General features: G+C 41.3%; 1 protein-coding gene and 2 long non-coding RNA genes across 4 annotated transcripts in view; 1 reads left to right on the top strand and 2 right to left on the bottom strand.

Moving 5' to 3' along the window:
• Positions 1-9,275, top strand: part of LOC116700169 (uncharacterized) — a 15,117-nt gene extending 5,842 nt beyond the window's left edge. Inside the window, exons 2-3 of the long non-coding RNA XR_004334582.1 lie at positions 1,302-1,307; positions 9,261-9,275. This is a non-coding gene — a long non-coding RNA (uncharacterized LOC116700169). The remainder of the gene's footprint in view (positions 1-1,301; positions 1,308-9,260) is intronic.
• The window catches only part of LOC116700174 (uncharacterized), a 25,167-nt gene continuing 13,575 nt past the window's right edge, over positions 609-12,200 (bottom strand). The window contains exons 2-3 of the long non-coding RNA XR_004334588.1: positions 10,008-10,013; positions 609-621 (exon numbers count right to left, since the gene is read on the bottom strand). This is a non-coding gene — a long non-coding RNA (uncharacterized LOC116700174). The remainder of the gene's footprint in view (positions 622-10,007; positions 10,014-12,200) is intronic.
• Positions 1,473-9,946, bottom strand: tiprl (TIP41, TOR signaling pathway regulator-like (S. cerevisiae)). 2 transcript variants are annotated; one of them, XM_032533102.1, is made up of 8 exons: positions 9,687-9,946; positions 8,442-8,569; positions 6,128-6,307; positions 5,743-5,842; positions 4,930-5,061; positions 3,827-3,922; positions 3,641-3,703; positions 1,473-1,988 (listed from the first exon to the last, which is right to left on the bottom strand). In XM_032533102.1, the coding sequence occupies exons 2-8, from the start codon at positions 8,564-8,566 to the stop codon at positions 1,857-1,859; spliced, it is 828 nt and encodes a 275-aa protein (XP_032388993.1). In that variant the 5' UTR covers positions 8,567-8,569; positions 9,687-9,946; the 3' UTR covers positions 1,473-1,856. The 2 variants fall into 2 exon arrangements, with proteins under 2 accessions (XP_032388993.1, XP_032388994.1); XM_032533103.1 differs by having other exon boundaries at positions 9,709-9,826.

The following is a 12,200-nucleotide window of genomic DNA, read 5'->3' as shown; positions in this document are numbered from 1 at the left end:
TATTGTTTGTAATGAAAAAAGTTTATCATTTCATGGATTTCACAAATTTCAGTATGACAGTCGTCTTAAACCGTTTAAATCTGAGCATGCGCAACTAACATCTGCACTCGACCAGAGTCGGTGTGACTCGACTCTCATCGGGTATGACGCGTTATGCCGTAAACCGTTTACATCTGAGCAGGCGCGACTCAAATCTGCACTCGACTCACATTAGGCAGTGACACTGTGAACCAACCATGGACAGTTAAAAAAAAAAAATTTAAAAGAAACTTTATTGACGTGCTATATGCCATCAAAAAAACACTTTTCGTTTACGGGCTATGCATTAAACAGAACACTTTTGGAATGAGCTCAATGAGCTTATTGCTCATGATATTCTCTAATATAAGAAAAAAATTATTTTATGACAGTTTTTCGCATTGATTTCAGCTTAACTAGGCTACATTTTAGACAGCAAAAACTCTTTGTTCATAAATTACATAGTCTATATATATTATGACAGTTTTAAATCACAAGCCATTATTTTTTAACGTTGCTAGTTTTAGTCCTGGGTCTATTTTCTCTCCAGTTGTGCCTCTTGCATGGTCAATTGATGTGTGGTGAAAACAACCTGGAACTGGTCTCCATCACATTATATCCAGAGGGAAATTTCGAGCATCAAACATTTACTGAATGCATTTGTGCCTTTTCTGCATGCAAATGTCGTTATTGATGTACATATTATTATCAATTAATCAATCTGCTGCATTGCAGGTTTTTTTTTAGGAAGTATGCACATCAGCTGGGCCAGCGCCCACGTTGTTTAAATAGCAAATGCAAACATTTAGTCATTTGTAGCCTGATTTGTGCTATATCACCTGCAGTTTGTTTGCATTTATAGTGAATGTGAATGAAACCTTAAGGGCATGGTTCAGTTACTTAGGAGGACACATCCTGAGAGAATTGTGATGATTGGACAATGAGGAAGCAGAGTATGAGGGCGAGCCACGCTAGCAGCTAGGTGAGCATTATAATGTGTGTTACAAAGTGAGATAGGTCTGTTTCTGAAGTAAAGGCTGGACTACAGTAGAGTTGTTTGGAGCAGTTTGTGAACCATGTTTTCTGATGGTAGGTCCTTTTGGGCTTTTTCACTTTGGGCTTTTTCACTTTGTAAACCTATAACATGCACAAAAAGATGCATAACACAATAACAAGCCAAAAAGCATTATATGAACACTTTAAACGATTATCACCAACCCTTTTTGGACAAGAAAACCAACTATGAACATCCTCAAACGAAAACAAGAATGCAGCACAAGCAGGTGGCTGTTAGCTACATTTGCACAAACAGAATTTATTTGACCATATCGAAGATATATTCACCTTCCGTAAGTCACCTTAGAAAATACAGTAGACATATTTACAGAAATTCTTGATGACTTCAGAAAATACAGTGCGGTTTTGTGTAGCTACTTTTTTATTTTTATTTTTTATTTTTTTACAAACACATTAGCGACATACTAATATTACAAGCATGGAAGCAGCTACCCTACCTACTAGTTTTTTTATGTCAAAAGGGTGATCAATTTTGCAAGTGAAAAAAAATGTCTCATAAAACAAAATCAGTTCAAATATGAACAGAGCACAAAGCTTCACCGAAGTATTTAACCGGGGGTTAAAGTTACTATGATATTACAAGTCAGGTTGTGTTTGAGTTTTTAAGAACACACCACAGTGGTCAAATATAAAAAAAACATTCCTGTACAGTTACTTCAGGGAAGATCCATGGTTGTTATGATACTGTAAGATTAAGGATGTGCTTCTGGACCACTGTTCCCATTTCTTTCACCATGCAACACATCAATGTGGTATACTGGTCACGGAAGGACGTCATTAACAGAGCTCCCAGGCTGCATTACAGGAAACTCCAGCTTCTCACACTCGGTCAGCTTCAGCGTTAGGTGCTGGGCGATGTCATTGGGTTCTGTGTACAGTGCAGCAGGGACATTCTGAGGGAGAGAGGAACAGGTTTAGCCCTCATGTTGTCCTCGGGTCAAATTTGACCCGTTTTTTAAAGTTTCTATGTCCAAAATTTGGGTTTCTTTAATAACACGGACGGTTCCATACATGAAACAGGCTGTGATTATCCATATGTTCCTCTAATCGTAACTATTAGTCAAAATAATTTATAATTTCTGTTTTTTTGAATCAGAAATTAGGTATACTTAATATAAATGAGTTTTACTGACCATTAATTCAAAAAAGCATTGAAAAAATGAGGCAAAACCAGTTAATTTTCCATAAATAAGTGTAAAACTATAGCGGTAATTAGTTGTAGTGAGGTTGGCTAAGAAGATCTAGCACAGAATTGGGTGATCATTTATACTTTATGCTTTATGAACAGTCAAAACAGACGGAGGACAACAAAAGGGTTAAGGCTACATTTACACTGCTACGTTTTGGTTTAGAAAACAAACATTTTTTGCGAGTCTCTGGAGGAACCTGCAAACAGAGACTTTTTGCAACACAGAACAGTTCAAATGACCCTGCCCCCCCCCTCAATTCAGAAACTTAAGATCCTTAGTTATCTCTGCTCAACATGATCTGTGGACTGAATACTTAAGCTGATTATTATCAACAACTAATGGGACTTATAATTAATGTTTTGTTTTTTTTAAACATGAAAGAATGAGTAGTGACCACTAAAAAGTTGAATTACAACTAAATCAGGGTTTACAGTGTGGGTTTATCACATTAAGACTGGCTATATTACTCACAAGTTCTATTTCCCTCCATATGTGAATCACAAAATAACTCCATCCACTGGTGGAGGTCAGGAGATGCAGTTGAATTCCCTGAAAAAGCTAAGGAGTTGACAGTACTAGCTGTAATATAAAAAATTAAATCTCGCTTGAAAACATTTCTGGGCGCTTGGGTAGCTCACCTGGTAGAGCGCGCGCCCATATATACTGTATATAGAGGTGGACTTCGGTGGGTTCGACTCAGACCCGTAGCCCTTTGCTGCATGCAATTCCCTCTCCCTCCCCCCTATCATGTCTTCAGCTATGCTATATAAATAAAGGCCTAAAATGCCCAAAAATAATCTTTAAAAAAATGTTTTATTCCCAGTGGCTTAGGCTTGTTGTGGGGCATTTTAGGCCTGAAGGGCCTCCAGGCTTACAGTACGCTGGCCTGGTCCACCCACCTCATCACCACACAATGATCATTTATTGTGCCTTGGGAAGCATGAGCAGTTCTTTTCCCTAGAATCAATATTTTTTTACCAATGATTCACCCTGATATTTTCGGTTTATACTGTAATAATGACAACATCATATCTGTTCCTAACAAAACAGACTAAAAGCGGAATATGCAGAGCGTCCATGTTATATTCTTCACAAATTAAATAAATGTCAGACTGACTGACGGACATGTGATGTAGGTTCTTAGAAAACAATCAGTTTTTAGAACTGTCTCATGATATATTGTCCAGAAGTGTACAATTCAACTTTTGTTTTTGTTAAAGAAGGAAAAGAAAACTGCAATACTCAATACTATCAAACTGCAGTACTAGAATCTCAACAAACGAAACGTAAAACATGCCTCAAGAATCAAATTTGGGACAAAAGCCTTAGTGAGTGCATGCCGTGTCTCAGCTCACCTTCAGTTCTGCTATCTGGCTTTCTCTCGTGCTGAACTCTCGTAGCATGAAGTTCTTCCCTGCCTGGAATCAAAAACATCATCACCACTCATTAGAGCCTTTACCATTAGTCAGTGTGGATTGCTTCAGCACGCATTTAAAACTGTATGCACCATACTTCGTCCTGGCTAGAGGAAACCAACTTGCCTCGTGATACAGTCGTGTGTCGTTTATTCGGATCAGCACGCCGTCCACTCGTAGGAAGAAACGCAGCAACAAGAAGAAACTGGTGGGCATCACCCTCTAGATCAGCAACAAGACACAGCAACTTGTCACGCTAAACATATTCCTTTTTGCATGCAACAGTATATTACAGAAATGCAAAAGGAAATAGAATTTTTGGGCTAAAAAGTTGCATGTTTTTAAGCTAGGTACAGGCACTTTTGTTGGACTTTGAAGCAATTTGTTGCATTTTGTGGCGCAGATTGTTTCCCCCTCCGGTGGGTGTGGCTCTGTCTCTATGGGCAGCTTTTAGGTGTGAATGTGTTTAACTGTGAGAGCCGGGCTCTCCCTGAAACGTCCCTAAATTAATTATAGGTCCAAAAACGTAAGCTGTCTGCCGCAGTAACACACTAATTACACAGACTGTGGCCTTGTGTCTTCCTCTTAAATCAGGGTTTTCCTGGGCGCCCGGATAGCTCAGTTGGTAGAGAGTTGGTATGTAGAGGTTTACTCCTCAACGCAGCGTCCCGGGTTTGACACCGGCCTGCCCCCCTCTCTCTCCCCTTTCATGTCAATAAAGGCCTAAAATGGCCAAAAATTATATATATATATATATATTTTTTAAATCAGGGTTTCCCTGACCATTATATTGTTTAGGTGCAGCACCTGAGCCATTTGGACAGCATCTAAGCCAAATGAATGTAACTAAAAGACCTTTCTCAGATCTAATGATTAGAGTTGGACTTCTTAAGTGTGTTTTGTCTTGAAGCCTTTTGAGAGTTATTTATTCATTATTATCTGCTCCAGCTTCAGACACAGTTATGGTGATAATAACGGTCCAAAATGACATGTCTGTCTTTTTTTTAAGAAAAAGTTTTACTCAAAAGTACCACAAACTGACTAAAAAAGAGACGCCAAATACCCGCAGAGACTCAAAATCATCCTTAAGTCCTTAAAAGAGACACAAAATCTATGGGGAAATTCCCGGGTTTTTTTGTCTTTCAAAAACCGTGGGAAAACAATGTCACTAAATCTGGTCGCTGTTTTGATCGATAGTATCAGCTGTTTAACATCAACGCAGCACTCACAATTTTGGCGCTGATCATCGAGACGCCGTGGTCGTGCAGCTCGTCCTCGAACAGCAGCACCTCGTCGAAGAACATGATCTGCTCCCGAGCCTTGAGCTTCTCCATGTCGATACGCTCCGTCGTCTTCACCACCTTCACATGAACCACAGGTGGAAACCAAAAACTCACATAAATTACATACACATAACAAAAATAACAAAAAGGCATGAATATACCGGATGCCATTCCATTACTGAATCTCTTTTAGGCTCTTGTTGGAAACCAGATTTTAACTTAGGGTACAATTACATTCTACGTTTCCCCCTCTCATTCCCCCTGTTCTGGCGTTTCCCCCTCTCATTCCCCTTGCTCTGGCGTTTACCCCTTTCATACCCCCTGCTCTGGCATTTCCGAGCCCCTAAACCGGAGACGTTTGAAAAAACTTCTGACCCGTTTTGGTTTGGAATCTATGGGGTTGTGTTGCCGTATCAACGGCCGCTAACAGAGACCTTTGGCAACACCAACACCGACACTAACGTTTCGCCGCCTGATTTGACGTTTTGTTCTGAGACTAAGCTACTGACTAGGGATGTAACGGTATGACAATTTAACCTCACAGTTATAGTGACCAAAATGATCACAGTTTTTGGTATTATCGCTGTATTTTTTTAAAAGTGTGTTCAATGCCTTCAGCAGAAACCTTTTTCCTGCACATTCTGCACACAGGATAACTATCTTCAATCAACTATCCTTCGGCATTCTTATAATAACCAAAATATGCCCAAGCTTCAGGCTTAGTCCTCTTAGAGGGCTGAATGCATGGATATGACCCACCTGCAGCTGCATACTTTCTCCTATAAGAGTGCCTTTGTAGTCTGTGGTGTATGTCCAGTCGTAAGGTCTCATCACCTCCTTGGAATGTTCAGAGTCAGCTCTGGAAGGAGATCAAAGACTCATGTTAAACATGCAGGTGACATGCTTTGTGTCTGGAAAAAAACGGCTTTATAGATCTTTTACATTGTTTTCCAACGCAGAACAACAGTATTATCACACTGGAGTTTTCCTTCTTTAAGTTGCTCTGACATGAATATCTGAGATGTCTTGTGGTGGCCAGATGACCCTTTTCAAATTCTGAACATTTTTCCATTCTGAAACCCATGACAGCTTTGACATATCAAAAGTTGACAAAACCATCCCCCAGCTGGGTTGTTAGTCTTGCCTGCTCTCCTGCCATTCCTGAGCACAGGCCACCTTGACAGCGTCCTCCATGTTGTTGACTCTCTTAAGGGCGTCGATGGCGTTGAATTCGATGCCGTAGCCTTCTGTGTGTTGGATGCGCAGAATGTTGTCACCAAACATCATCTCTGGAAGGGAGGGCATGTTCATCTCCTCCGCTAACCTGGAAAAGGCAAACAGCTGGCTAACACCTTTCAACCTTTAAAGCCATAGTGTGTAGTTTCTGTGTCCCCCACAAGGAATTTTAAGTAATGAAAACAACCCTGTCAGCTTCTGTGAATGCGCTGTGTGTAAAACTTTGCCCTGGTCATTGCAGTTCAGTACCTATCAATTACGTGAGTTACATGGTTAGTATGGACATGTGCAGATTTTTTTTTATATATATCCTGGCTCATGGGTCTGTTTTGTACTCCTATGTGTAATTATTTTATGAGAATTTGGTGTGTCACTTCAGTACAATTCAATTTTATTTATAGTATCAAATTAAAACAAAAAGTTATCTTTTGACACGTTACAGATAAAGTAGGTATAGACCACACTCTATAATTTACAAGGACCCAGCAATTCCAATAATTCCCCAAAGAGCAAGCATTTAGTGCAACAGTGGCGAGGAAAAACCTCCACCTCAGACAGACCCAGGCTCTTGGTAGGCGGTGCCTGACGGTGCCACACTGCGAAAGAGCTGCTGAACAAATTGTGATTGTTCTCTGTGCACATCGACAAGAAAGATCTATCTATCTATCTATGTAACCTTTTCCTGTATCTAACCTTATTAGTTACACTCACCGGCCACTTTATTAGGTACCCCATGCTAGTAACGGGTTGGACCCCCTTTTGCCTTCAGAACTGCCTCAATTCTTCGTGGCATAGATTCAACAAGGTGCTGGAAGCATTCCTCAGGGAGTTGGGTCCATATTGACATGATGGCATCCACACAGTTGCCGCAGATTTGTCGGCTGCACATCCATGATGCGAATCTCCCGTTCCACCACATCCCAAAGATGCTCTATGGATTGAGATCTGGTGACTGTGGAGGCCATTTGAGTACAGCCAACTCATTGTCATTTCAAGAAACCAGTCTGTGATGATTCCAGCTTTATGACATGGCGCATTATCCTGCTGAAAGTAGCCATCAGAAGTTGGGTCCATTATGGTCATAAAGGATGGACATGGTCAGCAAACTACTCAGGTAGGCTGTGGCGTTGCAACGATGCTCAATTGGTACCAAGGGGCCCAAAGAGTGCCAAGAAAATATTCCCCCCACCATGACACCACCACCACCAGCCTAAACCTTTGATACAAGGCAGGATGGATCCATGCTTTCATGTTGTAGACGCCAAATTCTGACCCTACCATCCGACTGTCGCAGCAGAAATCGAGACTCATCACCAGGCAACGTTTTTCCAATCTTCTATTGTCCATTTCGATGAGCTTGTGCAAATTGTAGTCTCAGTTTCCTGTTCTTAGCTGAAAGGAGTGGCACCCGATGTGGTCTTCTGCTGCTGTAGCCCTCTGCCTCAAAGTTGGACTTACTGGGTTCAGAGATGCCTTCTGCCCACCTTGGTTGTAACGGTGGTTATTTAGTCACTGTTGCCCTTCTATCAGCTCGAACCAGTCTGGTCATTCTCCTCTGACCTCTGGCATCAACAAGGCATTTCCGCCCCCAGAACTGCCGCTCACTAGATGTTTTTTCTTTTTCGGACAATCTCTGTAAACCCTAGAGATGGTTGTGCGTGAAAATCCCAGTAGATTAGCAGTTTCTGAAATACTCAGACCAGCCCTTCTGGCACCAACAATCATGCCACGTTCAAAGTCACTCAAATCCCCTTTCTTCCCCATACTGATGCTCGGTTTGAACTGCAGGAGATTCTCTTGACCATGTCTACATGCCTAAATGCACTGAGTTGCCGCCATGTGATTGGCTGCTTAGAAATTAAGTGTTAACGAGCAGTTGGACAGGTGTACCTAATAAAGTGGCCGGTGAGTGTATGTCAACAACACAAAACGTCAACCCATAATACCAGTACTGAGCTCTGCAGGTTTAGGAGGGTACAAGTTGCAAAACTGGATCCATGCAGTACTCAGAGACACAGTGTCACATGTTTGTGTTGCCTTGTTTGGCTAATCATTGTATACACACTTAGAATGTAAGAAAGTATGATCTGCTGTGTTAAACATACCTGGGAGCATAACATAAGTAAAAGCTGAACCCACCGGAGGGCCCAACAGAGGTTAACAAGTAAAAGGCAGAAGACAGTTACATGTGTGTGCTACCTACTGTTAGAGGAACACCTCACCGTTCAATGTCTTTGGATTTCATGATGTGGTTTCTGGCAGCAGTAACTGTCCATGGTCCAAAGGTGTAGTCCTGCTTACTGCTCTTAAAGCCATGTGACATCATCGTGGACAGTGAGGCCAACATCAACTACAAAAAGAGATCAATAGCAGGCTTTTCAAAGGCGCTGCCTGTTAGTTGTCTGTCATCACTGTCGGCTACTTTTCAGCTGTTGGAAGGAAACACTGAGCTGACTGAGTTAGGTGTGGTTGTGTGGTTGAGGAGGTCAGAACTCTGTGCAGGCCAGTCGAGTTCCTCCACACCAAATCAGTAAATCCATTTCTCTGTCCTGCATGTTAACGTTTGCACAGGACCTGTTCACAAGGCAACGTTCAGCAGTTCTGGACCTGCACCTTCCTAAGAGTCTGACGGTGGCCAAAAAGCAGGTCTAATAATTTTCCATATACCATTGTTACCAAGGAAATGGTAGGTAGGGAGAAACACATTTACAAACAGACACGAGGCAAGGAGGAGAAAAAAATGGGCTGGCATTAAACATTTAAAATAATAAAAAATAATCCTCCAGCCACCAGACCCCAATTACTTGGGACCTGCCTGCAGAGTTGCTGAAACACACACACACGCACGCACGCACGCATGCACGCACGCATGCACGCACGCACACACCTCTATTGTTATGCCACATTATGCAACATTTCAGACACTACAGACACTGAATGAGTTTGCTGTAGTTAGTGCACTAATACAAATAAATGGATTGTATGAACAATAAATGCACATTTCAATTACCTACACATTTAAATGCGTCGTTTTAAGTCAGTTCATAATTTCCAAATGCTCTCTTCAACCTCCACCAGGTAAAAAAAAATCATATAATAATGAATGAATTAATACCATTCAAAAGACTTAGCTAGCTAGCGTTAGTTGTCCCAATACCGTTAACGTTACACTTATTAGATAGAATACTGGATTACTGTACACCTCTTTCGTTGAATGGGTAAACTAATTTCAGCAAAATAACTATCAAAAGCTTTTCCAAATGTATTTTATTTTAGTTTCCGAATAATACATGTTTTAACGTTGACAATAAAACAGGTTAGTTCGCTTTGTATAATTCAAATGAAGTGCTTCGGAGAGCACTCTTTCGTGGTGGTTGGACATTAAAGACTCCAAGTCACTACAACTGGGTGTTATAACCTAACTGTATGGTAATAACGCACATTAACAGAAAGAAAAGTCTGTTTACCTTGGATGCTGTTAACTGTTAACTGTCATGGAGGCTACTTGGGTGCACCGGTATAAACTGTCCGGCTATGTTGCTACGCTGACGCTGTAGTTCCGCTATTTCTTCGAGTCCGTCTGTCTCCTGGTCCTAAGACCGGAATCTCTACAAAGCCAAGCGGTCCCCCAAGCTAACAATTTTGGGTCCCAGAACGTTCTGGAACGTTCGTTTTTGGTTGTAGGAACGTTCTCCGAAGGTTAGGTTTGGTTGGGTTTTGGTTGAACAGAAAGTTTCCTTAACGTTCTGGGAACGTTAGTTTTTGGCTACATCAAACGTTCTAAGAACGTTCCTCTACCGTTATCCTATCGTAGCAACCTTTGGAGTACGTTCCCCTAACGTTCCCCTAACGTTATCTTACCGTAGCATCCTTTAGAGGACGTTCCCCTAACGTTATCCTAACGTAGCAACCTTTAGAGAACGTTCCCCTGACGTTATCCTAACGTAGCAACCTTTAGAGAACGTTCCCCTGACGTTATCCTAACATTGCAACCGTTACAGAACGTCGCTGTCCTTGCATGCGCTTTCTGGGTGGATTTATAAAGTATATATGTCGACACACAGAACATATAGGGAGCGCATCATCGGCTGAACGTGAAGGGGACGTTCACGTGATATATAAAAGATAATTTTTAACGTTTGAATGCATTAAGGAGTAGAAACCTTGATCAATGCATATACTCCATCTGTCCCTGTTCAGGTCAGCTACCAGGACAGAAAACATTTGTAGAAAGATTTCCCTCTAGTGGCAAAACGGTCACTCTCTCTCTCTCACACACACACACACACACACACAACATTGATGTAGCCTATTAAGAGACACCGTTTTTGCAACTTATTATAATTATAGGCCTACTTTTACAATCTCAACATTAATCAAAGCTGCTGACAATACAGTCAATCCTGGTAATTTGATAATTAAGTTTTAAAGATATTTTTAACTATAAATACTTTTGATTTGTGTGTTGTATTTTGTTGTACTGAAGTTTTTCTTGCCCAGCAGTTAACTCTGAAGTCTACTATTACTTTGTTCCATAATCGACTGACATGGACAACAAATGCATCTCTTTTGTTGATACAGGCTATGTCATTAGAGTGTCCAGTGTTTCGGATACATTTATTTAAAAAAATGCATTTGAAATACAAAAAATGTATTTTGTCATTTGTATTTGATGGACTTAATAGAATGGCTTTGTATTTTCAATCTAACATTTTAAGTGCAGCCTACTGTATTTTTGTATTCAAAAAACACATTCCCCGTAACTGTCTACGCGATGATGTCATGTTATCCAAATTAACGCATTGGCCCGGGTTTGATTGGCATGCTATATTTCACAATAAATAGGTTACGTAACAGTTTGTTACACTGGCCGTTATAGTTAATTTTTGACATAAGTGAAGAAAGTGAGATTCCGACTATTTCCCTAATTATCAAGTAAAGGCCTCTGTGATCGAGACAGAAACAGAAACCTGATGGAAACATGTTGTCCCAGTGCAGTTGACCTCTTGTCACTTGTTATGCTGAAGGATTTCTAACTGACCGATATGACCTATTGCAAACTTGAAATAGTGGTGAGCATGGACCTTCTACTAATATTGTATAAAATGAAGTTGCATTTTAAACTGGGCTCACAATAACATGGCCAATAAGGCCTCGGGGAAGACCCAGGACTAGATGGAGAGATTATATCTCCAACCTGGCCTGGGAACGCCTCGGGACCCCCCCAGTCGGAGCTGGTTGATGTGGCTCGGTGAAGGGAAGTTTGGGGTTCCCTGCTGGAGCTGCTGCCCCCGCAACCCAATACCGGATAAGCGGATGAAGATGGATGGATGGATCATGTTTATTGTAAAACATACATGTGGAAGGCACAGTGAATAAATAAGCTTACCTGTATCTATGTAGCTTACCTGTGTCTATCTTTTTTTTGCTGTTGCTGCTATGCTGCTACTGTAACGACAGAATTTCCCCGTCGTGGGATAAATAAAGTATAATCTAATCTAATCTATCTATTGATGGCTAGTGGCTCTAGTGGTGGAATTTCCAGAAACACTGTGTTGTGGTATAATGAGACTAAAGGGAAAGCTCAGACAACAGCAGGCCGTTCACAGGTCACAGGTCAGGGGACAAGAACATTCGGCAAGTCTCTAATAACCAAACCTGCTCATGCAAAATTATGTTATGTTATGTTATGTTATGTCTCTACAGATTCAGGGAATCTAGGCAGCTGTGTAAGGGAAGGTTTTGTCTCAGGACTGTCTGGTTTTGGAGGTCGGAAGGTCAGCCACATTGTAGCCTACTTCCCAGAGAGAGAGAGGCTAAACTAGGCTTTAGCATCTGATACTTCCCAGAGAGAGAGAGAGTAAGAGAAAGAGAGAGAGAGAGGCTGAATTAGGCTTTAGCATCTGATACATCCCAGAGAGAAAGAGAGAGAGAGGCTGAACTAGGCTTTAGCATCTGATACTTCCCAGTGAGAGAGAGAG

The sequence above is a fragment of the Etheostoma spectabile genome, chromosome 13, assembly GCF_008692095.1.
Source record: "Etheostoma spectabile isolate EspeVRDwgs_2016 chromosome 13, UIUC_Espe_1.0, whole genome shotgun sequence".
NCBI lineage: Eukaryota > Metazoa > Chordata > Actinopteri > Perciformes > Percidae > Etheostoma > Etheostoma spectabile.
The sequence above is the reverse complement of the archived record's forward strand: the minus strand, read 5'-3'. Positions and strand labels throughout refer to the sequence as shown.

Excerpts from the sequence above, each read along its gene's own strand:
- tiprl (XM_032533102.1), bottom strand. The coding sequence starts at position 8,566 with ATGTTGGCCTCACTGTCCACGATGATGTCACATGGCTTTAAGAGCAGT. Across the intron at positions 3,923-4,929 it reads CGATGATCAGCGCCAAAATT|AGGGTGATGCCCACCAGTTT; the intron begins GTGAGTGCTGCG and ends TTGCTGATCTAG. Across the intron at positions 3,704-3,826 it reads ACACACGACTGTATCACGAG|GCAGGGAAGAACTTCATGCT; the intron begins GCAAGTTGGTTT and ends TTTTGATTCCAG.